Below are 27,663 nucleotides of genomic sequence, written 5' to 3'. Positions count from 1 at the left end.
AAATTTGATAGTAAATATGGATAGTATGTGAGTATTATAGTGATATCAGCGGTAGTATTTCATTTCAGGTTTGATTAATGGGTATGGCAGTAGAGGTTTATATGTGCCTTTATGATCCATTGAGTCATTTGATACGAAAGCAACACAAAAGTATGGCCAAAATGCATAAATAATAAACAAGCTTACTCCAGAGCAGCAATTCTGTCATTTTTGTCCTTTTTTTTTCCTTCTTTCTTTTTTTTTTTTTTTTTTTGCACATATTTATAACTGTAGGCTGCAGTACAATGCCATCCGTCATTCTGTCAAATTAACTCCCATCTCGGAACCCTCATCGGTCCACAATTTCTAGTGAACAATCGCAAATAAATACACCCTGTCTTTAGCTATTTTTTCAGCTGCCTGTATGCAAACCTATTTAGATTCTAAATTTGGATATATTTTGATTTCATATAATTATTTCCTGTTTGAATATACACACTCTGTGTATATATACAGTATATAAGAGATGGGGATATTCCAATGTGTTATTTCAATGGATATGTATGGATATACTGTACAGTATATCCTATATAACCTTGTTGTTGTTTAGTTTCTTTTTTACTCTAAATGTTCCCATCTTTCACATCCCGGGATTTCTGCATGTTTTGGTGCAGGGTATTTGTTTTGGCATGACTCACAAAACTTTATGGTTTATACTACACTGTATACTGAAGAACCCAATGTGCCTCAGGCCTTAAAATAAGACATGCTTCCACATCATCCATCTCACATCTGCTCCACTGTGACCCAAAAAGCATGACAAATTGTGAAATCATACATAATCAGTTCACATTAAAATGGCAAAATGTTGAATTGGGTAAACTAACTCAGGGCTCAACAATAAGGATGACCAGCTTGCCCAAGGCCAGTGTGAGAGAGTTTTGGGTCAGTTGATAGAACTGCATTGCATTAAATTTACATTAGTTGATTTTGAAAATGTGTTTTTATGCCATGCAAACGTATATATCTGGAATTCTGTGATGTATTAAACGTCATTGTTGAGAATGTAACTTTTCACCAAGGTAACATTATCTAGTTGAAATTGTGAGAACGGCGTGAGTAAGAATCGGTTTGAAAATGAAAATCAGTCAGTATATTTACACGGTATGACACCATTTTCCTTGTTAGACTTGTAATTGAATTGGTTGTGAAGAAAATTTAACATTGGTGCATTTTTGGGCTGCCGCCCGTAATTTTTCAAACTCAAATTTAAAAGCTCACCATTCACATATACTGTGGACTCTCATTCTCAACAAATAATTTAAAGAAAGACTCAAATTATTCATAATATTTTTATGTGTTTATAATCTTATGATAAACAAAGTAACAAAAAAACAAATAAATAAATAGTTGTCCTAAATATGTAAACATGTTATTCTGGTTCTGTTCACTCTACCTCACTTTGAAAAGTCTTATTTGATTCCACTAGATGGCAGCAAGTACTAGAATTACTAGTAATATTTTTTTCCTCTCCATCACAATATACAGATCTGAAATGTTGGTGGCGCACTAACGCATTTTAGCCCTCAAAGATGTGCTCGTCCATAAACATTCAGTCTAATTTTCAGTTCATGCACCACCCTCATTATTTAATCGAATATCTTGTCCTCTGAGTGGACTAGAAGCTCAATCTAGGTGTCATTAGAAAGCTGAGATCCTCCCCTTTGTGATGTATAACATTTTATCATCAATAGTTGAAGACATATTTTTCTGATGATTTGTTTAGTATGCTTTTCCTGCTGGATGGCATATTTTGTTCTGGACATCTAAGATATAACATTAGATTATTCAGCCAAGGAAGCTCACAGACAAGTACAAAATGGCAATTCTTTTTAGAAAACTGCCTAAGGCAAAAGCAGATATCAAGTTTTTAGCTTTTTGGGGCTTACAGCAGCAGTAATCTGCGCATAAAAGAGACGTTTGTATTTGATGACATATTTGATATCATATTTAGGGGCCAAACACTGAAGGTGCGTAGCCCCTGTTGTATCCGTCAGTATTATTATTAGGGGCCAAATCAAGAGATTACCTATTCAAGACCAGCTTGGGACAACTTGAAAATTTTGGAGTATTTGCAAAATACATTATAACCGGTCTGTTCTTTCTTTCTGCTGTGTTTGATATCAGCCATATTGGCTCTCCACCATTTTTAATACTTTTGTCCTAGAAATACTATTCTTTTTTCATCTGATTACACTCCTCCTCATGATTCCAATGAACCCCATACATTAAATCTCTGCCCATTACAGGGGCCGCCATCTTGAATTCTGTCCTTTATCATTTTTTTCGCTACTCTTCCTTGAAATTTCATCTGATTTGCCCAAACATGGCTCAAAATAATATAAAGACCAAGCTGCACAGATTGATTAATATGGAATTTTGATTTTCAAAAAGTTACATTAACACAAAGTTAATGAGGATAAAGTAAAATGGATGCAAGGCTATATCTCGGCAACAGTTTGCCTTATCAAAACAAATCTTGGTATGCTTCATCAGGACCATGATCTGAGGGTACAGGCAAAGTTTGGAGACAGTGCCACCTATGGGTCGAAAGATGTGAAAAAGTGCTATTTTTGCCTATAACTTTTGAACTGTATGTCCTAAAATCATGATGTCTATGGATTCTGTAGGTCATGAGGATTTCAACGATACCAAATTTAGCAAAGCAGCTGAGCGGATCAGTGGTTTCATCAGTCATGAAATGTCAAATGGAAGGTTCACAGTTTGATTCCCACCTCAGCAAGTCATGCTTTATGTAGAAATGTGAGTAGTTCTGGATAATTTTGTATTGTGCTACTGAATGGAGGCTGGGCTTTCTCCCAATCAAATGCAGATTTACATCTTTGTTGAAAAGTAACGTGAATATAAAGTTGATCATGGTAAAAGCTGTACTCGGCTGTGATTCATCTAAGCTTGGTATGTCCTTTTGTTGACTGGCAATGTTGTGGCTGTGTGGTGAAATGAATAGCACACTGAACTTTGGAATGGCAAGGGTTCAAATCTGTCTGGGGGCAATGTGATCTTGCTCTGTGAGATCTTTGGGTTGTGCAGTGGTTGCCATGCTTGTCCCCATAATTGCTGCTTGCAGCTATATTTATTATTATTCTGCTTCTTCTTCTTCCTCCCAGTGAGAGTCCATGGCAGCCCACAGAACCGTTCGTAGGAAAATTATGAAATCTGGCACACTGATAGGGGTGGACATGAATAGTCCCCACTGAAAATTTGGGACCTCTAGGAAAAACTTCATAGAGCCACCAACAGTCCAAAATTGAACCATTTGACCTAGAAAAAATTATCTTTTGATTACTCTCCTCTTAATGTTTCAAATGAACCCCCATACATTATAACTCTGCCCATTACAGTAACTGCCATCTTGGATAATGTTGTTTAAAGTTTTCAAGTTTCACATCCTTCAACCTTTGTCTAATTTACCATACAATTGCTCAAAATAATCTCCAGACCGAGCCACACAGAAATTATGGTAAAGAATTTAGATTTTTGCCTTCGTTTAAAAGTTACGGCAGCGCAAATTTAACGAGGTCGATGTAAAAATGGATGTGAGGCTGTATCTCGGCAAAGGTTTGTCCTATCAAAACAAAGCTTGGTATGCTTCATCACGACCATGATCTGAGGGTACACACAAAGTTTGGAGACAGCGCCACCTATGGGTCAAAAGATGTAAAAAAAAAACTATTTTTGCCCGTAACTTTTGAAACGAATATCCTAAAATCATGGGATTGGTGTCTGTGGATTCCTTAGGTATTCAACTATACCAGTTTTTCTCATGTCAGCAATACTGTTCCTCTGTCACATTGAATTTTATTAAGAAGTGATATATCTTTTAAAAGCATTGTCAGATTTAAAAGAAAATGTTTATGCATTATCTACATCATGTCTTGATGATACTTGAGCAGTTTGGAGACAGCGCCACCTATAGTTAAAAAAAATAACCTACAGTACACTTTTACCTTAGGAAGTCTCTTTGCCATACAATAGGCATGTCAACTGAGTGGCTCATTGTGTTAAAGTACTGGTTTATACAGTAGTTCTAAGGGCCATGGGTTTGATTCCTGTGTGGACCAGTGGTAGAATTGGTTAATGGAGGTCTTTGTATTGTGTTTACTGAATAGTTGCAGGGCTTGTCACAGATCATTTTGTTTGCTGGTATACTTCTTGTTCTTCTTTGTCTTAGTGTTGTTCTTTTGATATAAATGGGAGTGATATCTTTTGAAAGGATTGAGAAGTTTGAAGACAGCATCACCTGTAGTTAAAAAAAAAACATAGGGTCTGGAATGTCCTCTTTTTCGGACCTTAAAAAAGCATCCGGCCGGGATTTCTAAATTTGCGAAAATGCGGGATTCGGCATTAGTTGCATTATGATGTGCATCTGGTCTAATACTTCATTGTGTGTGCACATATTTGCATTGCTTTAACCCCCCTTGTAAGTCCCACCTTCTCGCACACCAATTGGTCGATTATAAGAGGCTTGCAGCAACTATTGGCCAAATTCCCGCCTGTCAATCTCTCCAAGAACGCAGCGCTGTTGTGTTCGGCATCAAATAGTTGCTTGACAGTAGCAGCAAATGACAGCTGAGTGGAAACAATGCCCAAACGGAAGTGCAAATTTACAGAAGATATGCACAAAAAATTCTCATGCTTTTGTCCAAGTCGAGATCCGTGGGAAGCAGAATGTATGACATGTAAAGCTGGCACTTATGTGTCAGTTGCTAATAAAGGTGCAAGTGATTAAGAAGCATACATTAGCTCTGCGAAGCATAAAGGGTCAGCAAAAGGTTAAAGTTCATCAGGAAATTAACAGACTACTTTTTGCGACCAGGTAAAATTATCATCACTTTGCTTCATTTTCCATGGCCATTAAAAATAATAGTAATAGTAAATGAAAGCACACTCATGGCATCAAATATTTTATTTTAGTACATGGACATTCAAAGGAATGTTGGAAATGTTTATTTATTTATATATATTTATGTTATGCTAATAGAGTGCCTTTTTCACTGTATTAAAGTTTGCATTCGTAGTAACCCTGTTTTCAACCCTATTATTCCACCCCACCTTACCAACGCATTTGTAAAGATATTTAATCATGATGCTATCCGTAGGCAACATTAGCTTAGCATGCTAATCAGCTAGCATGCTATTCATTTAGCATGGTAACCAGCACATTTTTAAGGCTATTTGATCACAGTGCTATCCACAGGCAACATTAGCTTTATGCTAATCAGATAGTAAAGTAGAATGTTACTTCTTTTGACCTTTGAGTCTTCAAGTTTTGCTTACTCTAATACAGGGTTGCCAAATTCCTGCTTCAGTTCAAACCACTTTGATGTATCAAAAACATTATCTCAGCAACAATTTTGTACTCTTAATTTTGAATGCAAATACAAAGCTGACTCTGGCAACTGTGGTTGTGCTAATTCTCAGCCTACTATGTCCAACTGGTGACTGTCACTGTTGTTCCTTTGTGGTATGGTGGACAGTCAATTGCATTGTTGAAAAGAAAGTCGCAGTTGAAACCCATCCTTGGGTGACTTCAAACATTGTGGGTTTTTTTCATTGTCATTTGATCTCTATATGTTCTTTAGGTTGTGCTTAGTGTTGTGCAGTGGTTGCCGTGCTGGTGGTTGGCCCCATAATTGCTGCTTACAGCTATATTTCACTTTGTGATTCTTTTGAAAATCTTTCGAACTGTGGTGTTAGGGCAACAAAAAAACTGTACAGTCGCATTCAAATGAGAGCTTTCTCATTTGATATATGACTTATCCATTTAGGTGCTATGTGAAGGACTTTTATTTTCATATAAATATTTCTACCCCATTACGTCTAGGGGGTGCTAATTTTTAATGCGAATGATTTCAGGCCTTATTTTGTTATTTTAAGTAACATAAATGCAGAAGTGATGGTTATCCCTGAAAAGATCAGATTGTAAGCTTTTGATGATACCTCATATGCCTGACTTATGTATAGGGAGACTTTAATATTTTAAGCGTAAAGTTATTTCACGATATAGCGCCTCCTTTGGACCTGCCAGCGACATACTAGATTTGAATTGTAAAGCACCACGTCCGCTAATATAAGCTGATGGTACACTTTGCGGCAATGGCTGGATACAGTTTTGCAGGATGCGTGCTTCTGTTTCCCTTGTTGTATGTTCGGTGTTGCTGAGAGATTCTGTCTTCACCTCACATTTTACATCTCTTTTATTTACATCTTATTACAGTGCTGTGATAGTTTGTTGTTGTTGTTTTTTTTTTTAAATGACTCTTTAAACTATGTTTTTGCCATGAAAATAACCTTTGGTGCTGACATGGCATTACTTTCCATCCATCCATCTTTCTGTCCATCCATCCATCAAATTATTTTGATGTGGATTTTGTAGTTACTGCATTTTCACATCAAGTTTTCACTGAATTTTATGGGATTACATTTGTGCCAATTGTTTCGAACGTAACATTTCGAAAAACAAATGAAAATATAATCTGAGAATGAATAATAGCAAACGGAAACTGAAACAAATTAATTCAAAGGCAAAATTTACTTAGTCTTCAAATAAACTGCATAATTTGTTAATGAAATTCTCTGCTTGAGTTCACTGACCCGGACTTACGAATGCGCTGCTCGCATTTTCAGTCACACTTCCAAAGTTTTCATTTATGCTCCCGGAGTTTTCATTCACAGTTCTGACACAAAACTCTTGTGTGGGCAGGGCTAACAAAGAGGAGTTCTCATTGGCTTGTGAGATTGTGAGTGACAGCTCTTTGACCTGGAAGTAGAGTTGACCTAGAAGGGGCTCTGGTTCAGGTTTTGCGTGTAAAAGTGCCAGAATCTGTTAGCGTAAGCATAATTAATTAGTGTTTAGTGATATATTTAGGCTTTTGATTTTGTATTTTATCAGTACTTTTTCCTACAACTATTTTGTCGAGATAATTTGAAGAGCAACAGGTACGAATGCCTTAATCGTCATCAGCAGGACACTCAAGGCAGCCTGAAGTAAGTCAGTGTAATTAAGACAAGCTAATAAATAAATTAAAGTTATTGTTAGAAGACAGAGAGGGATTTTTTCTGAAATAGTTTTGTGTGCTCTTTTACTACAGTAATAATGTAGACTTTAGTAACATTTCCTTTTGTAATCCATAAAAGAAAAAAGGTGAAATATATGGGCGTGAACTAAAATGAGGCTATGAGTAATGACACAATTCTCAATTTTTCGGGGATAAACAAATTCTTTAACCATTTTTGAGAGTAGCCACATGCACATTATAGAAAATTGTTCTAAGCAGTTTGTAGTTTTTTTACTATAATCTTTTCCCCTTTTTATTTAACAGTTTTTCACAAACAAAATTTGGATGACCCAGAGGATGGAGTGGTGGTACCAGAGATCACCTTTGAAAGGCCTGGAGCTCCAGACAATATTATACTGTGATATTCTGCAGTCTATGGTCTACTAAATTTGTTTTGAGTTCTAGATTCAAACAAACACAATTCACAAGCACACAAGCAGTTACACTTTATTAGTCTATATCTGTCTCTTTATATATGCAAGTCTCTGACTAGCATCCCAACAAATAAATGTTAATGCCTGATATTGCACTCAGTACCTCATACTATAGAATGCATACTTGGAAAGGAAACTGCTTGTGTTCCAGGTACAGTACATCACTAGGAAGGACCCTTGCATCAGGCACATTCCATTTCAAATTCAGGCTACAGTTGTTTGGCGTTTCTTATATTAACATCCTTTATGCTTATAAAAATACTTGAGACCACTTGAAGATATAGAAATATCATTATAGACTATTTGTTGGCTTAAAATAAAAGTAAATATCTGTTCACCTGTCAGCTGCTTTAAGAGAAATAATATGGAACTTAATCTCTAGACCATGAACATGAACTCTTCCCCCCATTCACAAATGCCCACCTATGAAATCTCCCAGCCCACCCAAGCATAGCTGGCAGGAGCCAGGCCTGCCACAGATGTTGTTCGATAAAGCTTAACTTGCTTTGAACCTGGAACATAAATTATTTTTAGTGATGAGTATATGGACAAACACATTGAATTGCTCCTTCATCAGTTTCATGTGAATATAATACAGGAATTCTAAAGATAACTCTGGCTGACATTGAGAAGGTCTCAAGAAAATAGAGGTCACTGGGACAATTATTTTTTGACAGACACGTGTAAAGTGTGCAGTGAAATGCATTTGTCTCGCTACATGCACTGCATTGTCTCACATATGCACACACGTACTTGCACACACATTCAGTTTACATCTCTCCTGAACCCCTGAAATATTCATACTGTGCCATGATGGGATATTTTGATGCAGCCATGCATGCTAAGGCAACCAGAGGAAGATTCTTGCACTTGTTCCTTTTGCTTGTTTTTGTATCAGCTTTCCTTCTGTATCCATCTCTCACTTAAAGGGATAGTTCACCCCAATGAGCAGTAATAAAGCTCTCAGCTACAACAGCTAAGAACATCCAAGCTAGATATGTGCCAAGCAATTCTCATTACACAACGAGCATGTTTGTGTGAGTGTGAAAGTGCATTTGCATGTGATGTTTTCATTCCTTTAGGAAAGAAAAATCACAAATGAGATCTCTTTATTTCTCTTTGATTTTCCTAGACTTCTGCTTATATCTTCGGCCTCTTCGATTATACCTCTGTGAGAAAGACCCCAATAATCTCATATATCTCTTCTAGAGCTTCAGAAGAGATCTTAACAATGTCTCAAACTGTGCTCAGAAGGTAACAAAGTCAGCAATCAAAAGTCAGAGATTTAAATATGTACTCAAACATTATTAATACAATTCTTGTAAGATCTAATTTTTTGAGCTATGCTGCTATACACATTCATATTGTAGATTTATATTCTTACTGCATGTCAACAATTGTCTCATTTGTGCCTATTTTATGAGAAATATCTGCAAAAAAGATTATATTTAAATATAATGAACTGAAAACTACATTAAAACTCCTGAACAATGAAAGAGCAAACTCTGAGAAATACCATTTCCAAATGCAAGAGAGAATGCATTTATTGGATTTTTTTATCTTTTACAGATGCTAATTTGTCATCTACATTAGTGAAATATTTTGTTTGAAGTCCTTATATCCTCTCTACAGATCTTATTAGGCAGGGGGAATGCGACTGCACCTCATACCAATGAGCACAAATCAAATTCGTGACAGAAAAAGTGAGAGGAAATGGTTCAGTTTGTCACTTACTGTATTCTGAAATGCTGAGTTTCTGCAGTTGAATAATTTAACCGCCATTCTCAGATCAAATAAAACTGCCTTTATTGGACTTTTTTAGTCAAAGGTGTTTTTATTTGACAATTGAAGTGTGCCTTGGAACTTTTTTGTGTGATTTAAGTGTTTCCCAACAAAGAGCACCTTCTACACATTTTTGTTTTTAAACAAACAGCCATGGAGTCTGTTTCCCCTTCCCTGCCTGTGCTCACGACCACGGAGGTTGTTTCCCTGTCACTGCCAGTGCCCATGACCACGAAGGTCGTTCCCTTGACACTGTCTGTGCCCACGGCTACGGAGGCCGTTTCCCCTTCCCTGCCTGTGCTCACGACCACGGAGGTCGTTTCCCTGTCAATGCCAGTGCCCACGACCACGGAGGTCATTCCTCTGTCACTGTCTGTGCCCACAACCACGGAGGTCGTTCCTTTGACACTGTCTGTGTCTATGGTCACGGAGGCTGTTTCCCCTTCCCTGCTTGTGCTCACGACCACAGAGGTCATTCCCCGTCACTGTCTGTGCTCACGACCATGGAGATCATTCCCTTGTCACTGCCTGTGCTCGTAGCCGCGGAAGCTATTCCCCAGTCACTGCCTGTGCTCGTAGCCGCGGAAGCTGTTCCCCAGTCATTGCCTGTGCTCACAGCCATGGAGGCAGTTCCCTTGTCACTGCCTGCGCTCACAGCCACAGAGGCTGTTTCCCTGTCCCTGTCAGTGCTCACAGCCATGGAGGCCATTCCACAATCTCTGTCAGTGCTCACAGCCACAGAGGCCGTTCTCCAGTCTCTGTCAGTGCTCACTGCCACGGGGGCTGTTCCCAAGTCTCTGTCGGTGCTCACAACCCAGAGGTTCCATTCCCAAGTCTCTGTCGGTGCTCACTGCCCAGGGGGTCTGTTCCCAAGTCTCTGTCGGTGCTCCCGGCCATGGAGGCCGTTCCCCAGTCTCTGTCGGTACTCACGGCCACGGACCGTTCCTCAGTCTCTGTCCATGCCCATGGCCAAGGAGGCCGTTCCTCAGTTGCAGCTGCCAGTGCTCATGGCTGCGGAGGTAATTCCCCTGTTGCAGCCACGGAGGCCACTCCCCTGCTATGACCAGTGCCCATGCCTGAGCTTATCACGGCTCTGCCCCCTGAGCCTTCCATGGCTCCACCCCCTGAGCCTTCCACGGCTCCACCCCCTGAGCTGCTCCCCCTTGAACCCTAGTCAGCTGCCCCCTGTCCAGTGGCTGCCGCCGAGTCTGTTACCTCCTGTTCAGCGGCCAATGCCTCTGCCCTGAGGCTGTCTCCCAGGCCGCTAGATCCTGCCTCTGCCCTGAGGCCTCCAACCAGGCTGCCGGACCACGCCCCTTTACTTATACTCCCTCCCTTCCCTCCCTCTCTGTTGTGTTTTCTGTTCTTTGTTAGTGCTCATTTTGTTTGTCTTTTTTTTGTTTGATGTTCCCATTTGGGACGGCAGGAGGAATGTTACGTCACGGGAGTAATGTGACATCATCGCCCCATGTTCTGTCTTGTGTTTTGTGTCCTGTCTTTGTGTTGAGTCCAGGTGTGATTTACCACCGTGTGCTCATCGGTAATGTCACGGTCCTGTCACTCTGTCAGGTTGGGTTTTTGTCTGATTGGACCGTGACATCATCACCCCATGTCTTGTGTTTTGTGTACGTTTTTTGTGTGAGCGCACGGGTCCAGCTGTGAGTTACCGCCGTGCGCTCTTTGGTCGGTCTTGTATGTGTCTGGAGCATGGTGTCTTGATCCTGACTTCCGGTTTCAGTCTGTGTCGGGATCCAGACACTCCATGTTCTGTTGTTTTTTCTGTCTCTCCCTCATGTGTCTCTCATGCTGCCGGCTTGCATGATCAGTGTTTCCATGGGAACATGGAATGCTGATCATGCCACTAATTAACGTACTAGCAGCACCTGTCTCTCTGCTGATTCCCTGGCCATTTAAAGCCTTAATTGTGTTATTTTTGCGGGATTGTTGAATGTAGTTTGTTGTGAATGTAGTCTGTAGTGACTGTTGCGTGTTATCATTATAGAAAGCTGTTTGGTGTGAAGTAACTTACCTCACTCTCTCTGCCTAGTTGGTCCTGTCTCGTGTATCTGTTTGGTTGCCCGTCTCTGCCCGCGTGTCGGGAGAGTGATTCCCTTCCGGTTTACTGCATGTCAGCTTACCTTCAACGGAGGATTCCTCGTCTCTGCCCACTGCGCAGCCACGGCACGCACAAATCCACAAACTTCTCTACCTGCAACTGCAGCCGGTGCTGGTATATTCATACTTCACCAGCACAGTTGAAGTTGATATTTATTGTGAATAAATCCTTTGAACTGTTCCTCTTCTCTTGGGTCTCTGTCTCGCTCTCACTGATATGACATCTATCTGTCTATCTATCTGTCTGTCTGTCTGTCTTCCTGTAATGTCTTGAGGTTTGAAATGATTAGTGCTAAATTTATTGTCATGCACTTTTCTGAACAAAACAAAATACAATAGTAAAGAAAGACTTTAATACTTTAAAGTTTCAATACTGTAAGATACAAGAAAAACACAACTTAGAAATGCAATTGCTCCTAGGGAGGCACTTTGCATTTTTTTCCAGTTTTAGCACCGCTGTCCTCTACCAAAAGAAAATTGCAGGAATACAACCTGTCCGCTCTGGCTGTTTGCTGGCTATTACCTCTTTTTTTGTCATGAATTTTAATGAGGGAAGCCCATTTATTTGCATGTCACAGCAGTGTAGTCTGCCTCAGTTCTCCATCTGGTGCAATGTACGGTAAATAACATGCATCATTTCCCTCGTGGTCGCAGGAAAGAAAGGAATTTTTTAAAGGACAAGAGGTTGTGCAAGATTTTCTGAAACAAGCTATGATGAAACATGATGTTCACTTACCACTGAACATACATAACACTCTTTCCAAACCTTCCCTGCCCCACAGAACACAGACCATGTGATCAAGTACAAGTGCCTTTTCTTTTGAAATGAAATGAAATAGGTCTGCCCTTGGTACCATGGTAACCAAAGTTGTGCCAAAATACCATTGTTACAATAGGTATTGTTACTATTGTAAAACTGTTAATTTGATATTTTTCTCTACTGACATCAACAACACACAAAAAAATTAAATAAACATAAATAACTGATTCTGAAAGCTTTTTCCTCTCCTCAACAAGCCTAAATGAGTTATCATTCATGTCTGTAGCACAAACAGTGCAGAATGAGTTACGTGCTACATTATTATGAATATAATGTTATCTTCTCTGACAATAATATGTTCTGCTTAGCACTAATCAATTTAAACTTTAATCAAAATGAATTCAAATTGAAGCATCCTGACCAGCCAGACACAGCCACATTGGCTAATCCAGTTGTGAGAGTTTGGGGCGGAGCAGTTTTTTTTGGCAAACCAATGGCAATGGGTGGACTTCTTTGGAAACAACCATTATGTTAGCAATCCTGTTTGCTGGAACAAAGAGCGCAGAAATGTCACACTTCTGCTTGAAGTCTTTATTGATTGTCTCTTACCCTCTTTTTCCCTTCACCCACCCTATTGGAATGATCAGGATGGACTCATGGGATTGCAGCCTGACAAGGCGTTAAGCAGAGGTGTCCAATAACAGACACTCTCGAGGAGTAATAGGGTAAGTCACATCTGTACCCAATGGACCGCCATAATGCACATATATTCCCCCTGAGACATTCATCAATGCTGTAGTTTCAGATTTCATTAGCGTTCACTGTTGTCAGTCATGTATTTCTGCCTTCTTCTATTAAGGAACAAATAGAAAATAATTTTAATTGACACATAGCAAAAGCTGAACTTCAACCTCTACATTCTGAAGAAAATATGAGTGGGGCTTGCCATACAAAACTGTCACCGCTAGGGCATTGCTTTTTGGTTGCTAAAGCTGGCATCACACTAGCTAATTTTTCCACCGATTTGTTTCAATAAGCCATTTGGAGGAAGCTGGAGCTTGCAATAGTGTCTGCCAGCAGGAGGCCGTTAATTCCTTGACCGACTTGACTACCTGCTGATTTAATGGCTCTAGCAACTGAAAAAGCACTTGTGATGGGTTTGAATAATAGTTCAACCAATGGGGCAACCCCGCACCCTTTTGGAGTAACTCCACCCCTTTTGGAGTAACCCCGCTCTCTTTTGCAGATTCTGCCCCCATTTGGAGGTTTCCGGCCTGCAGCTATACCTATTTATGGTTTTCAGCTGCAGATGGCACATGAGTAAAACAGCATATAAAACAATTTGCACTTTAGAGTATTTGAGTATCATTGATTCCTATTGTAGACTAATTAAGACAAAAAAATCGCATGACATGCTTTTGGAAAATGTCTCTACATGTACGGTCATACAGATGTAGGTAAATTTGCACCAGCTCGCTAATAATTCTACATACCAGTGTGTTCATGTTGACTAAATGGGAATTAGCTGACAGCTTCAAAGTAGGTGGAGCTCCAGGTCACACCTACCGATGACGTGGACCAATGGCAGTAAGAAGGTGTTTAGCAGCTGGTAAAGTTTTTCTTAAAAGTTTGCCCAGGCGAGCTGTTACGAACCACCAAAACGAACTCAAAACAGCTTTTTTTTTGGACAGGTTTTGTTCTAAATGACATCACACCTGTTCTTTCTTCGATTTCTTAGGAACTGTGCTGGGGCATTAATTCATCCCGTTTAATGCCACAGACATCTGAAGGTAACTCTATCACCCCCTTGAGTACAAGAATGTACGTTATTTATGTTCAACCAGACTGTGCGTTGGCAATGCTTTTGGCCAAGCATTGGCATCTGCGTACGCATATTTGCGTATGTTTCAGGCCTAAAAAACAAAGTATACTTTGGTCAGACGCAAAAGGATGCGTGGCGCAAATCTTGTCATCAGCAGAGTGCGCGAGCACTGAACACGAAGCACGATTTTTCTAACTGCGCATCTTTGAACGTGCAGAATGTGCACGCGCCTGCAGTTATTTGAACTAATTATTGGGTCCACAAGGTGCTAACATTTACATTTTGAGCTGTTGCTGTCACAAAGAAGCGCTAGAAGATGTAATCGCCACTAAACATCAGGAGGTGAAGGTAAAAATAACAACAGTGGATGTGCACGTCAAGAGCGCATGTGTGAGGAGAAACTTGCATTTGTATAACTCGAGTCGAAGGAATATAAAGACATCTTTATGGGTCTAAACTCCTGAAGAGAAAGTCCAGTGTCTCATAAAAGTTGTAGTGCACATGCACCAACAGCAGGCTTGCGTTCGACTGTTCACAGACGCTGAGCGTTTTGGTCAAAATGGATGTATACCTAGGGCTTAAGGGTTAGGGGTTTATTCAAATCCCCAACCTTAATTATGAGCAATATTAAAAGTGATGGTTGTCTTGGCAGACACCACAAATGAGTGCAAACCAATGCAACAAAAAAAGCTTTGATAAGCTTTATGAAAACTGACCCACTGCAGATCAGTCTGAAAGTATCATTAACCTACGCTTACTACAGCTCACACTGTTACCTGAATTCAGAGAGAAAGGGAAGCGCACTAGCTTTGAATGCAAATCACTCCCCCTTGCACTCCCCATTGCGCGGCTAACACACACGCACTCTCTTCCCAGCCTCTCTGCGACTGCTCTCTGAGTGCTGCGGTTGAGGTGACGATTTAATCTCTGATACCTCATTAAGAGGGACTTGCCTGTGCGGTTTGCACACAGACCGTGAGCGCATCTGCACGCCTTAATGTGTGCAGGAGAAACGCTTGCACACTCCATGAAAAATCCTGCAGGGGTGGAGAGAAGGAAGACATAGGACAAGGAAAGGAAAGCTGGATTTGTTTTAGTAGGTATAGGAGCTATAGGGAAACGCACGTTATGGCCACTGCAGGAATTCTTTGCGACGGCTGCATGGTGTGAAGTAAGTATAGTGGGATTGTGGGTATCTGTGGCAGTATGCATGCTAACACCTCTGGTCACCATTACAAGATCTATGGATTGTGCATGTTGGGGTGAGAGTGGCTGTTTTGGAATGAGTAACCCAGTAAAGGAAAGACGGATAGAATGACTGATGTCTCCTGCCCCATAACGCTGGAAATCAGGAGTACAGTGCGAAGGAGGGTGGGGGTGTGGTATTCCCCAAACACTAGTTCTAATTACCCTGTATGACAAAATCCCTTTAGGTTTTACGCCCTCTCTGACCTGCATCCATCCCCCACCTTTAATAGCTTGAAATTGCAATGCTGATGGTTGATGCATGCAGTGATTAGAAATGTGCATGTGTTTGGGGGGTAGTTGAAACCGAGAGACATGTTCAGATCAAAGATGAGACAGTTGAGCTACAGACCTCAGATGCACAAACAGTGTAATCCATGTGCTTACAACAGTGCGGCCGCAAGAGGATTATGGTCTTGTGCATGTGTCTTATTATTACTGGGTTGGACAAATGAAGGAAATCAGAGAAGAGAAGGATAGAGAAACCAAACACAAGAAGGTGAATGAGTATGTTAGGCAGAATGTCTTTTGGTGAGTGTAAATAATTTGATTTTGACAGGTTCCATTGTAATGTAGTGGTGGTGAGCTTGACCACATACTGTAGATTTCAAGCATTACTATTACAATTGTTCATTTTAACTTCAGTGCATTACCTGTCCCACACCGTTTGTGCAATAGACATGATACCTCAAATCATCAGACTTATGGTTTTTTCCTGAGAAACAATAAAACATGTGGAGAAAAAGTCCCATAGACATACATTGAAGAAGGCACCCAAACCATATCCAGGTACTGGAATATCATAGACTGAGTACTTGCAGGTAGGGTTGCAACTAGTCGATTATTTTGATAATCAACTAATCTAACGATTATTAGAAAGATTAATCGACTATTCAGGCAATTATTGCAACAATTAATCAACCGTCCCTAACCAATAATTCAGCTTGTGCCTTGAGTTAAGAGGTTGTATTAGACATGCTTACACAATGATTCGTTTGAATGGGGGGAAAAAAGCACTGTTGAGGCGCCTCTTGTGTTCATTTCACCAGGAAACTGCCACAATACATAGAACAAGCCACGTAAAAATCATTAGCAAACATGTAGGTATAGTAATGTGACTTTACTATGTGAAACTTACAGTGTAAAACTTTCCCAAGATTTATAAATGCTGCTACCAATGTTAGGGTTAGGATTCATGAGGGACTCCATAAATGTATGAATGTTGCATGTGAATCTTGCGAGACTTTTTGCAGAGTGAGTGTTACCATCTAGACACAACTTCGGCAAGCAAACAAACACCAAAACACTCTAGAATCCCCATAGCAACCATGCATAGCAACCACAACACCCTAGCATTGTGGCAGAGTTTTTTGCACTGGCAAGATTTCTTGTCTTTAAAAAATGCAAAAATCTAGTTCTCTCTTGCTCTCCTTCACTCTTTTTCATCCCTTACTATGCCTCATTCATTTTGTGGGTTGTTAAAGTCAAGTTGTGTTGGTGAAGATATTAGTGCCCACTACCCATAAGTAACAATTTTAGTCCATAATAGGATTATCCACAAAGCCAAGGACCTTGAAGAGACAGGTTTGCTTTTCCTTGCTTTACTTCTCTATTTCCTTTTTTAAATACATGTTTCTAGTCTTATTGTGCATAATTCAGTAGAGCATGTTATTCCAAATAAAGAAAGGGGCTTTGTGTTTTAATGGAGTTAGTCCACCCTGGGAGCCTACAACCACTTGACTGTACTAATTGAGGCTTGGAGTCCTCTGAGGATAGCAGACTAGTCTCAATTTGCAGTAATCCAGCAACTCTCTATCTCTGGAAAAGCCCTCCTCTTTAAAGGGGCTCATTGCCATTTTAAATATAAAACTTAACATTCCAGTGTAAGGGTTTCATTTTAGCCTTTGGACTTTTGTTTGTTTGCCAGCTTGGCTGTGGAGAGTGTAGAGCTGCTGTATGACAGCTACAAATGTGTTATGAGTCATGCAGAGACAGACTTTTGACTATCAACACAAAGTCTGGTCCACTTTGCAGCTCATTCTGGCCAAGAACCACCAAGATAGTCAGGTAGAAATCATCTGACCAAGGATGTAGATTTGGCTTGAACATGGGGGGATGGGTGGGGGGTTGTACTTGCTTGTTTTGATGAATAGGTGGTTGATCGAGAAAGCGTTTCCAGTTTTGTGTGCTATGTGAATCAGACGTAGAGCATGAACTTTGGCCGTCTGAGGCTGAGACTAGTCCAGAAGTAATAAATAACAATTATTTCAACAGTTGTGCACTCAGATTTCCCATTAACTTGTTACAAAGTGCATCATAATAAACTCAGAACTTTCAAAGATTTCATGCCATGAACCTTGCAAACGTGTGCAAATCTGACCTCTGCAGTAGCTGTTGAAAGTGCTCATTGTATCGTACAGGTACCTTGTAAACACAACTTTTGACGAATTTACTATCAAATTCAGTTTAAATTTATACCTGGCATTTTACATGCCTAGAGTGCACTCTGTCTTTCCTGGATGCTGCACTTTAGGTTTCATTTTCCTCAAAGACATTAAAGCGACACCTTACTTTTTTAGAAAACCCTCCAGTGTTGCCAGGCAACAAGGAAAACGTTTCAGAAATGCTGCGGTCTGAACTTCAAATTTGAGGCCGAATTAGGGCATACTATTAAAGCCTTTTCTTTTTCTAACAAGAGACATGCACTCATTTTTCTTACAAGTTAAGCACTCATTTCCCTCTCACACGACAGCCTGATTTTCCTTTTTGAATGTTCTTTTTACTCTGATCTGCCTTTGTACTTATTTTTTTTTTTTTTTTACATTATCTGAAGACTATATACTCGCAAATGTCTGACAAATTCACACGTTGTGTGTACTCCCAAACAGATAAGGTTTTTAATGTCAGATTTAAATCAACAAAACTTACCTCCCTATCCTAACCCTCAAACCTAAACCTAACTGATAGTGTTATAACAGCAAATGTGAGATGAAAAACGCAATTGCTGAAGCAACCACATCATTTAGTGGTGTTTATATGACACTTTCGATTCACATGTAGACCTGCGTGATCTTCAGACCCTCATGCCTCGATCCTTTGCATCGCTAATGCAAATTGATAGCTCTATCAGTTAAGCTGTCGTGCAATTGAATCACATTTGAACAAGCTTGTAAATGTAGTTGTTTTAAGTAGTGCACATATTAAAATGTAGTGCCGTACAAGTCATGTGCTTGTATACAAGTGTTTAGATGTCATAAGTTAGCATTGTGTGCGGAACAAGGCGAAAAGTAAGTGTTTATGAGCTAATATTCCGTCCGTTTTACTTGTGATTTGTAAAAGTGAATAAAAGTCATTGCTGTTTTACCACTATATGTTCAATGAGCCACGTTTACATTTTGCTAAAATGTAGTTATGGTAACATGATTCTATGAAGCTGGAGAAATGGGAGTGTAGTGGTAGGTCAGGAAGACTCATAGTAGCATACACCATTCATTCAATTCAGGCGTTTGGTCCAATCATAATCCGGCATCTTCTTTATAAATCTCCAGCTGTCGGTTATCACGTCCTGTGCGTTGTTTTCACCCCCCATCCACCCCTTCGCCACCAGTTTAGATCCCGTCCTGATGTATGGCTAAGTTCAAATCCCTTGCCATTCATGTTCCAGCAGGATCTGACGGTTTGAGCGAGAATTTGTTTGCTAAACTGTAGGACGGGGCTTACGCTAAAGGAAACTATTCTATCCCCATATTATGATTATTCTCATTATTCTGAGTATTTCTGGTAGAAATTATAAGACATAAGTTAACGATTATTGTTATTTTGATAGTTCTTTGCAAACAAAATAAACATAAAAACAAGATATATGGCAAATTGCAGCTTAAAATTTTGGAAGCCTTGCCCTCTGATTATGTTTTGATTGCTTTTTTTGATTATTAGATGCATATTCCAAGGCTGACATTTGTCTATATTTTTTCTACAGTCCAATAAATAATGTATGAGGGCATCTTCTGTATATATTACTTGATTGTGTTATTATTGTATCATGTAGTCCATCATGTTACAGAGCAAAATAAACACAGCAAAATGAGATGACTGCATTTTTTCACTTTTGTCCAGCAAACTGTATCATTCCCCCACACACTGACCGGCACCAAATTTTCTTAGCGGAAACTCAGTTGTAGCATGCTGTCCACTCTGCCACTGTGAGCATAAGGCAGACTAAAAGCAGGGGCATGTACTAGATGCTTTCTGCCAAAGAGCTTTAGTGCCTGTCTTCATGCTATATTCATTCCCCTGTCCTGAAATGGTGTGATGTTGAACAGACTTTCTGACAAAATGCTGCTCCGTCATTCACAAAGGAATGAAAGTCCAAATTGTAACTCTGTACAAATGTGTGCACCGTTTGTTCTTAGTGCAGTGCTTAGATCCTAGGTCATAATCTCTCCGTAAAGTAATGAGAAGACACTTAATATGCCATCTACCTTAACTGATATAATAAGCAAACCTTTGAGCTTGGTAAACAGTAAGACTTAATAACTTAAAGTTCATGTTTAACCTTAAAGTTCATGTTTAAACATATAATATATATTATAATATAATATATATTATATTATAATATATATATTATATATAATATAATATAATAATATTATATTATATGTAATATATATATTATAATATATTTTTATATGGGCAAGCAGCACTCCCGTTTTCTTTAGAAACTATAAAAGTCTAGAGGTTTTTAATGTTTGTGTTTTGAGCTGTTTTTCTTCTCTTTTTCATGCATGACAAGAATAGAGCAGCAGTGAAAGAGGAGGATACAAGAAGAGAAAGAAGGATCTACAATGGCAGCAGAAGAGAAGCCTGTTGTGAAGAGCAGCAGCTCCATTGTACCATGTTTCCTGTTTGTGGAGGTGAGTTAACCTACAACCTGGTAATCCTAACCCAAAACCCAGTGATGTTAACTTTAGTGGCCATATGGTGTAAGACAAATTGACTTATATGAGTGTCAGGTAATTATGAAGTTCTAAATGAAAGTTTAGGAGAAGCTTGTTCATCCAATCTTGCCAATCACAGCATAAGGATATAGCTACTGTCAGATAATATCTCTGCCATAATTTCACCAACTCCCACTAATTAATTAAAGGCATAGTTATCTCAAAAATTAAAATTCTCCATTCTTCATGCCATCCCAGATGTGTATGACTTTCTTTCTTCTGCTGAACACAAAGATTTTTAAGTCCATGCAATGCAAGTGAATGGTGACCAGAACTTTGAAGATCCAAAAAGTACATGAAGTCAGCATAAAAGTAATCCATATGACTCCGGTGGTTAAATCTATGTATTCAGAAGGTATTTGATATGTGTGGGTGGGAAACAGATCAATATTAAAGTCCTTTTTCACTCTAAATCTCCACTTTCACTTTCACCTTCAGATGTGAAAGTGAAAATGGAGATTTATAGTATAAAATAAATTTAAAAAAAAAAAAAAAAGGACCTAAATATTGATTTGTTTCTCCATCTCGCTTCAGGGCATTGCCCCCTAGAATTGCCTTGATATGTATCAATGGAGTCATATGGATTTGTTTTATGCTGCTTTTATGTGCTTTTTGGAGCTTTAAAGTTCTGGCCACCATTTACTTGCATTGTGTGGACTTACAGAACTGAGATATTCTTCTAAAAATCTTTGTTTGTGTTCTACTGAGAAAGAAAGTCATACACATCTGGGATGGCATGAGGGTGAGTAAATGATGAGAGAATTTTCATTTTTGGGTGAACTATCCCTTTAAGAAGACAGCCAAACCTGTTATTCTTCATCAAGGATTATATTATTAAGGGTTATTTTTATTAATGCAAGAATTAGATTAACATATGATCTTTGTGAAACAAAGATGGACTTGATTCTTAAACCAGTGATGAGGGTGTTTGTGCATTTTGTGATCACTAATACAGACTACTATCAAGGATTACAAATATATTGTAGCTGATTCTTAAGAAGACTGAGTACTCTGTTTGTAAGTGGACTTTGTTGAGACTGAGAACTTGAAGTTACATGCCTTTTTATGAATAGTTTCCATTAAAGGTGCACACAGTAAATGACTCCTATAGAATTGAATTGTACTTTGTATATAATGTATATAACTCAAATGAGACGAAGACTCCAGTCATATCAGTAACCTTATAAAAGCTGTTTTATTCTACATGGATAGGGTCCCCTCATGTGAGCTGCCATATTAGGATCACATGACCAGCTGAATACACGCTTAATCTCAGTAACTGCCCTTTTAGTGGACACTTTCATTCTTGGATTAAATTAATCATGGCTGACTGTGACCAGTGATTTTCTACATGGGCATCTTTAAATGAAAACTATTGCGATTGAATGATGCTGCATCCCTGCCACAAGTTGTCACTGTAAATCCAAGATGACATGAACAAAAACTTACTGAGTGCACTTTTAAATGGTCTGAACACGTGTGTATCATTTGGCAAGTGAAAAATGTCATTGTCGAGTTGTTACTCTTGTTGTTGTTATGTCATGATCTGAAGTAAAACTTGGATCAAAAGGACCAATTTTGTCACGGTATACGGTGTTACCGGTTATACTAGGTACATAGGACGACATGTGTGTGTGTGTGTTTGGGTGCTCTAATGTTGCTTGTGCTTCACAAACACATCACGACATTTCCTTTCGCTGCTGTTACTATGGAAACCAATCAGCTGGATCTCTTCCCTCTTTCTGTGTCCTTCTTGTATCATTTATAGATGATTTCTTCTACAAGTGTAAATATTTTTCTTTACTGCCTTCTTTTGCTTCTGTTTACATAAAATAGCACCCACGCCTTCACACACTACATTTTTCTGCATATATAATTATTTGATACATTAATTTTCAACTATTGCCATAATTTTATTTTACAAGATGAAGCTCAAATATGTGGCAGCTGGCTGGAAATATGATGGAAACATCATAACACAGCCAGTTATCCAACTCAATGGAGGGGCAAATCAAAGTTCTTTCCCCTTCAGTGTTTGTGTGTGTTTTGATTGTGAATGTTTACTTGATTCTGTGCTAAAAGAGCATCACTGATGTCTTGGTGGAACCAAGTGGTAGATTCTCTACATGCAGAATAGAAATATATATCTTTAACATCATCAGTAGATCTTTGGGAAAAAAGCTGAGCAACAGCAGGTCAGCTTCAGTCTCTCTATCTGCTTTGATAGCAGCATTATAGAGGGATAAAATCTTTTTTTTTATTTATTTATTTTTTTTAAAGAGTGTGAAACTGATGAACTGGCAGGTCGCAGCTGAGCACCATGGGAGCTGAATGGTTTCTCCCAGTGGGTGGATAAAAATGAAGCAGCAGAGAAAGCAAAAGTGTTACTCGGATGAAGGAAGAGTAGAGAAGACTTGTAAATACTTGGCAGGGTCCTAAATTGGCTTAATTTTGATGGGACAGTTTCTTAGCAGTCCACAGCAGGATAATGCGTATTTACAGCTGAGACACTATTGCACAGTTGCAGACAAACAGACAGACTAATAAAAGACTGATCATGTGGATGTACTGTAGCACACAGATGTGCACTGAATCCTGCATTAAGGGGTGATTACAAGCAATTAATTGTGATGAAGCAACAAACCTCTTGAAACTTTTACACAAAATCACATTTTATATGGTGCTAAATAAAATTTTATATAGGATAATATTATATTTATATAATATATATTTTATGTATTATTTTGTTTTATTGTATTTATTATTCCATGATGTTTATTTTCAAACAGTTACCCTCTTCAGATCTCTTCAATAGCTTTACAACTCAAATTTCTTCATATGTCCTTATCTGACACCCGTCTATTGTGCAGTTGTAGCATGATACATACGTATGTGTGTCTGTGTGTGTCTTTATAAGTATGTAAAGCCTCTAATGGATGCATGTGCTGGGAGCATGCCATAAGAACCGCAGTCTAAACCTGCAACAGTGCTTACACTAAATTACTCTTTAGCTCAGATAATCAAGCTTTCCTCTGGGGACAGCACCGTTTTTATAAAGTATACAATATAGATTTTAATCAAGCAACATAAAGAGAAACAGCTGATGATTTTAGTACACACTCAAGGGAGAATTCACAGTTGTGTGTATTTAAAAGTGTGTATATTGGGATAGTCGCGTGACGCCGTGTGAGGAGCGGACGTGGGAACGGCGAGCTCTGCACACTTTGCTAGTTTTATTACTATTTGTTTGATACACCCTGATTCTTAACTGTTCTAGGAAGACAATATGTCAAAGAATTCAAAATCCTCGGGCTCTGGAGACATTAAAAGACACTTACATGCTCAAGCTGATTCCCCACAGCGGCAGGCCGGAAGACCCGGACTCAATTCAGACGGTGAACTGAAAGAAATCTGGCTTGAATTGATGAATGTGTCGGCAATACTGACGAAGGTCATTGCAGAATTGGAGGATCTTGCTGTGATACGTCGATTGATCACTTCCATGGAGGCGAAATTCACTGAGTTGGTTGTCGATGTCGAGAAACGGATCGATTATCTGGAGTCATCGGAGAGGGAATTAGCTGCTAATCCGCTAGTTACCAAGGCGGACTTGCAACGCGTTTGGGAAAAACTGGAGGATTTGGAGAATTATAAGCGACGAAACAATGTCCAAATTGTTGGAATTCCTGAGCATGAGGAAGGCCGAGATATGGTGAAATTCCTAGACGAGCTCTTCCCGAGTCTGCTCAACATAACAGGCCATAAGCTGGAAATAGAGCGAGCTCACAGAGTCCCGGCTCGGAGATCCGCTGAGGGAGACAGGCCCGAGCAATTCTGGCCAAATTTCTGAGATCATCCGATAAAGAGCTCGGGTTATGCGAGGCGAGGAGTAAAGGAAGACTTTCTTGGAAGAAACACAGCATTTTCTTGTTTCCAGACTTTGCGAACGTGATCGATTCAAGGAATGCAAGAAACACTTACATCAACAGAAGGTCGCTTTTGCACTGATGTTTCCGGCCAAATTGAGAATAGATGCTAAGAATGGAAGTAGAGAATTCACATGCCCACAGCAAGCATTATCCTACATAAAGTCAATGGAATGAGTAAGCTGGTTCCACTTGGCTGGAGTTTGTTTTGTGGAATAACATTTCTTCGGGACAGCTTGTGGATGAATCTGCTCGTTTTGGGTGCTTATGCCTCCTGTTGACTGGAGTTGGTTTTGTGGAATATTTCTTGCAGGACATTGGAGTTAGTTTGACTGCCCAAAGAACTGAACGGGCCGTTTGTTTTTTTGTTTTTTTTGTGCTGGTTCCGCTAGCGGCTGGAGTTGTTTTGTGGAGGCACACACCGTTGAGACAATTAAGTGGATGAATCTACATGTTTTTTTTGTGTGTGTTTATTCCGCTTATTGGCTGGAGTTTGTTTTACAGATTAACTTCTGTTGTGTAATTCTGTCTTACAAATTTTTGTATTGAAGCACCGGTCTTGAGCAATCCGACGGCAAAGCTGTTTGAGTTTAGAGGGATGGACGCCAATTGGCGCTGACGTGCACGAAGTTAATGTGCACATTTTTCTTTTTTCTGTTTGTTTGGTTCGGGGGGATGTTCGGGATTTGATTGTTGCACTAATGTTGGAATCTATTTTTTCTTATATGGCAAAATGTCAAATGTTAATATGAATGGATTGTCTCTCTCCACATGGAATGTGAATGGGTTGGGGCACCCCATAAAAAGAAGGAAGGTTATTTCTCTTCTTAAACATAAGAAATATGATATTGTGTTTCTTCAAAAATGCATCTTTCCCCACAGGAAGCTGGAAAATTTGGGAAGATATGGGGTGGACATTTTTTCTTTAGTGCTGGCTCGAGTAAGAGCAAGGGAGTCATTACATTGATAAGTAAACATCTATTATTATTTTTATTATTTTTATTAATTTATTATATATATATATATATATATATATATATATATATATATATATATATATATATATATATATATATATATATATATGTAATTATTATTATATATATTTATTTATTTTTTATTTTTATCTTCATGTGTACTCTTTGGCCACAGGGATGTTTGTTGGGGGTCGTGGTGGGGTTGGGGATCGGGAGGGGGAAGGGAAACATTGGGGTTTAAGGGGGATAATGGTTGACTCTGTATATTAATGTTTTGCTTTGTTATGTGTCATGTTTGAGGAGCAAAAATGTTAATCTGAAAAGTGTGTGTTTATTTTATTTTTTTAATGTAGTTTTTTATGTTAAAATTTGTCAAAAACTAATTAAGAGTCAGAAGATGGCAAACCTGGCATCCAATTAATAAAATGAGATTGGTGGGTTAGAGCTACTTTGACTTATAAAAAGCACTCAAACATTTTGAATTTACTATTCACAAGAAGCATCTGCTGACGTGGACCATGCCTAACAAAAAAGAGATCTCAGAAGATCTACAATCAAGAATTGTTGCTTTGCATAAAGTTGGAAAGGGTTACAAAGTTATCTCAAAGAGCTTTGATATTCATCTGTCCATAGTTAGACAAATTGTCTGTAAATGGAGATGATTTAGTACTGTGGCTACTCTTCCTAGAAGTGGCCATCCAGCCAAGAGGAGCATCATGATTTGGGGCTGCTTTGCTGTTTCGGGTCCTGGAATGCTTGCCATCATCAAGGGAAAAATTAATTCCCAAGTTTATCAAGATATCTTACAGTATAATGTCAGGGTTGCTGTGCTCCAGCTGAAGCTCAGTAGAAATTGGGTGATGCAGCAAGACAATGACCCTAAACATCGAAGTAATTCCACTACAGAATGGCTTAAAAAAAAGAAAATCAACCTTTTAGAGTGGCCCAGTCAGAGCCCAGACCTTAACCCAATAGAGATGCTGTGGAATGACCTCAAGAGAGCCGTTAACAACAGACATCCTAAAAATATGGCTGAGCTAAAGCAGTTCTGTAAGGAAGAATGGTCGAAAATTCCTTCTGAACGTTGTGTAGGTCTGTAACAAGGCCCGTAGCTCTTCGACAAAGGAGGAAGCGGGAATCGGGAATTTTTTTTTCTTTTTAGAGCTCAAAACTCGCTTTTTAGCATACTCAAAACAACACAGTCTCTGGGTGTGCATGTGTGCAGCTCTCTTTCTCCCACACTGACATCTGGCTCACACTTAAATCCGTCTCCACTCTCACTGTAATGACAAACAGCTGCTAGAGACAATCAATGACAGGTGATGACCTTCACCATTCCCATTTCCTGATCTCGCTCTCCATTCACAAACCGCGGCTTAACCACGCCCCCACCACCACATACCCCCATCACCCAACTCAGGCCAGGGAACCATCGGGCCTTCCCATTACTTCCCCTCCATTTCTGGAGAGGAAATCCGCAACAGCCATCTGCGCTCCCGGCCTGTGGACAACCTTGAACTTAAATGGCTGAGGAGCCAGATACCAACGGGTGATCCACGCGTTGGTATCCTTCATGCGATGGAGCCACTGGAGCAGGGCGTGGTTCGAACAGAGGGTGAAAGCCCATCCCAGGTAGTATCGAAGGGTGAGGACCACCCACTTGATGACACTCTTTCTCAATGGTGCTGTACCTCGCCTCTCTCGCCGAAAGCTTCCGGCTGATGTACAGCACTGGGCGCTCCTCCCACTCGACCACCTGGGACATCATGGCTCCTAACCTCCTGTCCGACGTGTCGGTCTGTAACACAAAAGGGAGAGCAAAATCAGGAAAATGTTACAGCGGCCCGCCACAAAGCACAGCATTCACCTGCATAAAAGTCTGTTGGCACGGCTCCCACCACTGGACCGAGTCTGGGGCTCCCTTTCTAGTGAGATCAGTCAGCAAGCTGGTGACATCCGAATAATTAGGTACAAGCCTTCTATAGTAGCCAGCCAGCCCCAGGAACTGTCTCACCTCCTTTTTGGTCTTGGGTCTCGGGCAGGTTGCAATCGCTGCGGTCTTAATAATTTGGGGACGCACCTGCCCGTGACCCAAGTGGAACCCCAGATACCGTACCTCAACCCATCCAATTGTGCACTTCTTGCGGTTTTCCGTGAGTCCCACCCATCGCAGCGACCTCAGAACAGCCCTCAGATGCTGCATGTGCCGCTCTCCATTCACAAGCTGGTGCACGACCATGCCCCCACCACCACAAGGTCTAATCCATAGCTATGGGAAATGCTTGATTGAGGTTATTGCTGCCAAAGGAGGATCGACTAGTTATTAAATCCAAGGGTTCACTTCCACATCACTGAGAATGTTTAATGGGATGTGTTCAATAAAGACATGAAAGACTATAGTTGTTTATGTGTTGTTAGCTTAAGAACATTGTGTTTGTATTTGTGACTTTAATGAAGATGAGATCACATTTTATGGCCAATTAATGC

The 27,663-nt window shown here is 39.7% G+C and overlaps 1 protein-coding gene across 5 annotated transcripts in view; it reads left to right on the top strand.

The window, feature by feature from the left end:
• The first annotated feature begins 14,910 nt into the window (after positions 1–14,910).
• Positions 14,911–27,663, top strand: part of LOC127452274 (phospholipid phosphatase-related protein type 5-like) — a 36,399-nt gene continuing 23,646 nt past the window's right edge. For 3 of the 5 annotated variants that reach the window (XR_007899227.1, XM_051717613.1, XM_051717618.1), the window contains exons 1-2: positions 14,911–15,202; positions 20,069–20,189. Coding sequence is in view for 4 of the 5 variants with exons in the window: in XM_051717613.1 (XP_051573573.1) it covers positions 20,121–20,189 (69 nt within the window). In the remaining variant the exon portion in view is untranslated. Of the gene's footprint in view, positions 15,203–15,674; positions 15,808–20,068; positions 20,190–27,663 lie in introns of those variants that run through there. The other 2 variants (XM_051717615.1, XM_051717616.1) reach the window with 2 other exon arrangements.

This window comes from Myxocyprinus asiaticus, chromosome 14, assembly GCF_019703515.2.
Source record: "Myxocyprinus asiaticus isolate MX2 ecotype Aquarium Trade chromosome 14, UBuf_Myxa_2, whole genome shotgun sequence".
Lineage (NCBI taxonomy): Eukaryota > Metazoa > Chordata > Actinopteri > Cypriniformes > Catostomidae > Myxocyprinus > Myxocyprinus asiaticus.
This window is presented reverse-complemented; position numbering and strand designations above follow the sequence as displayed.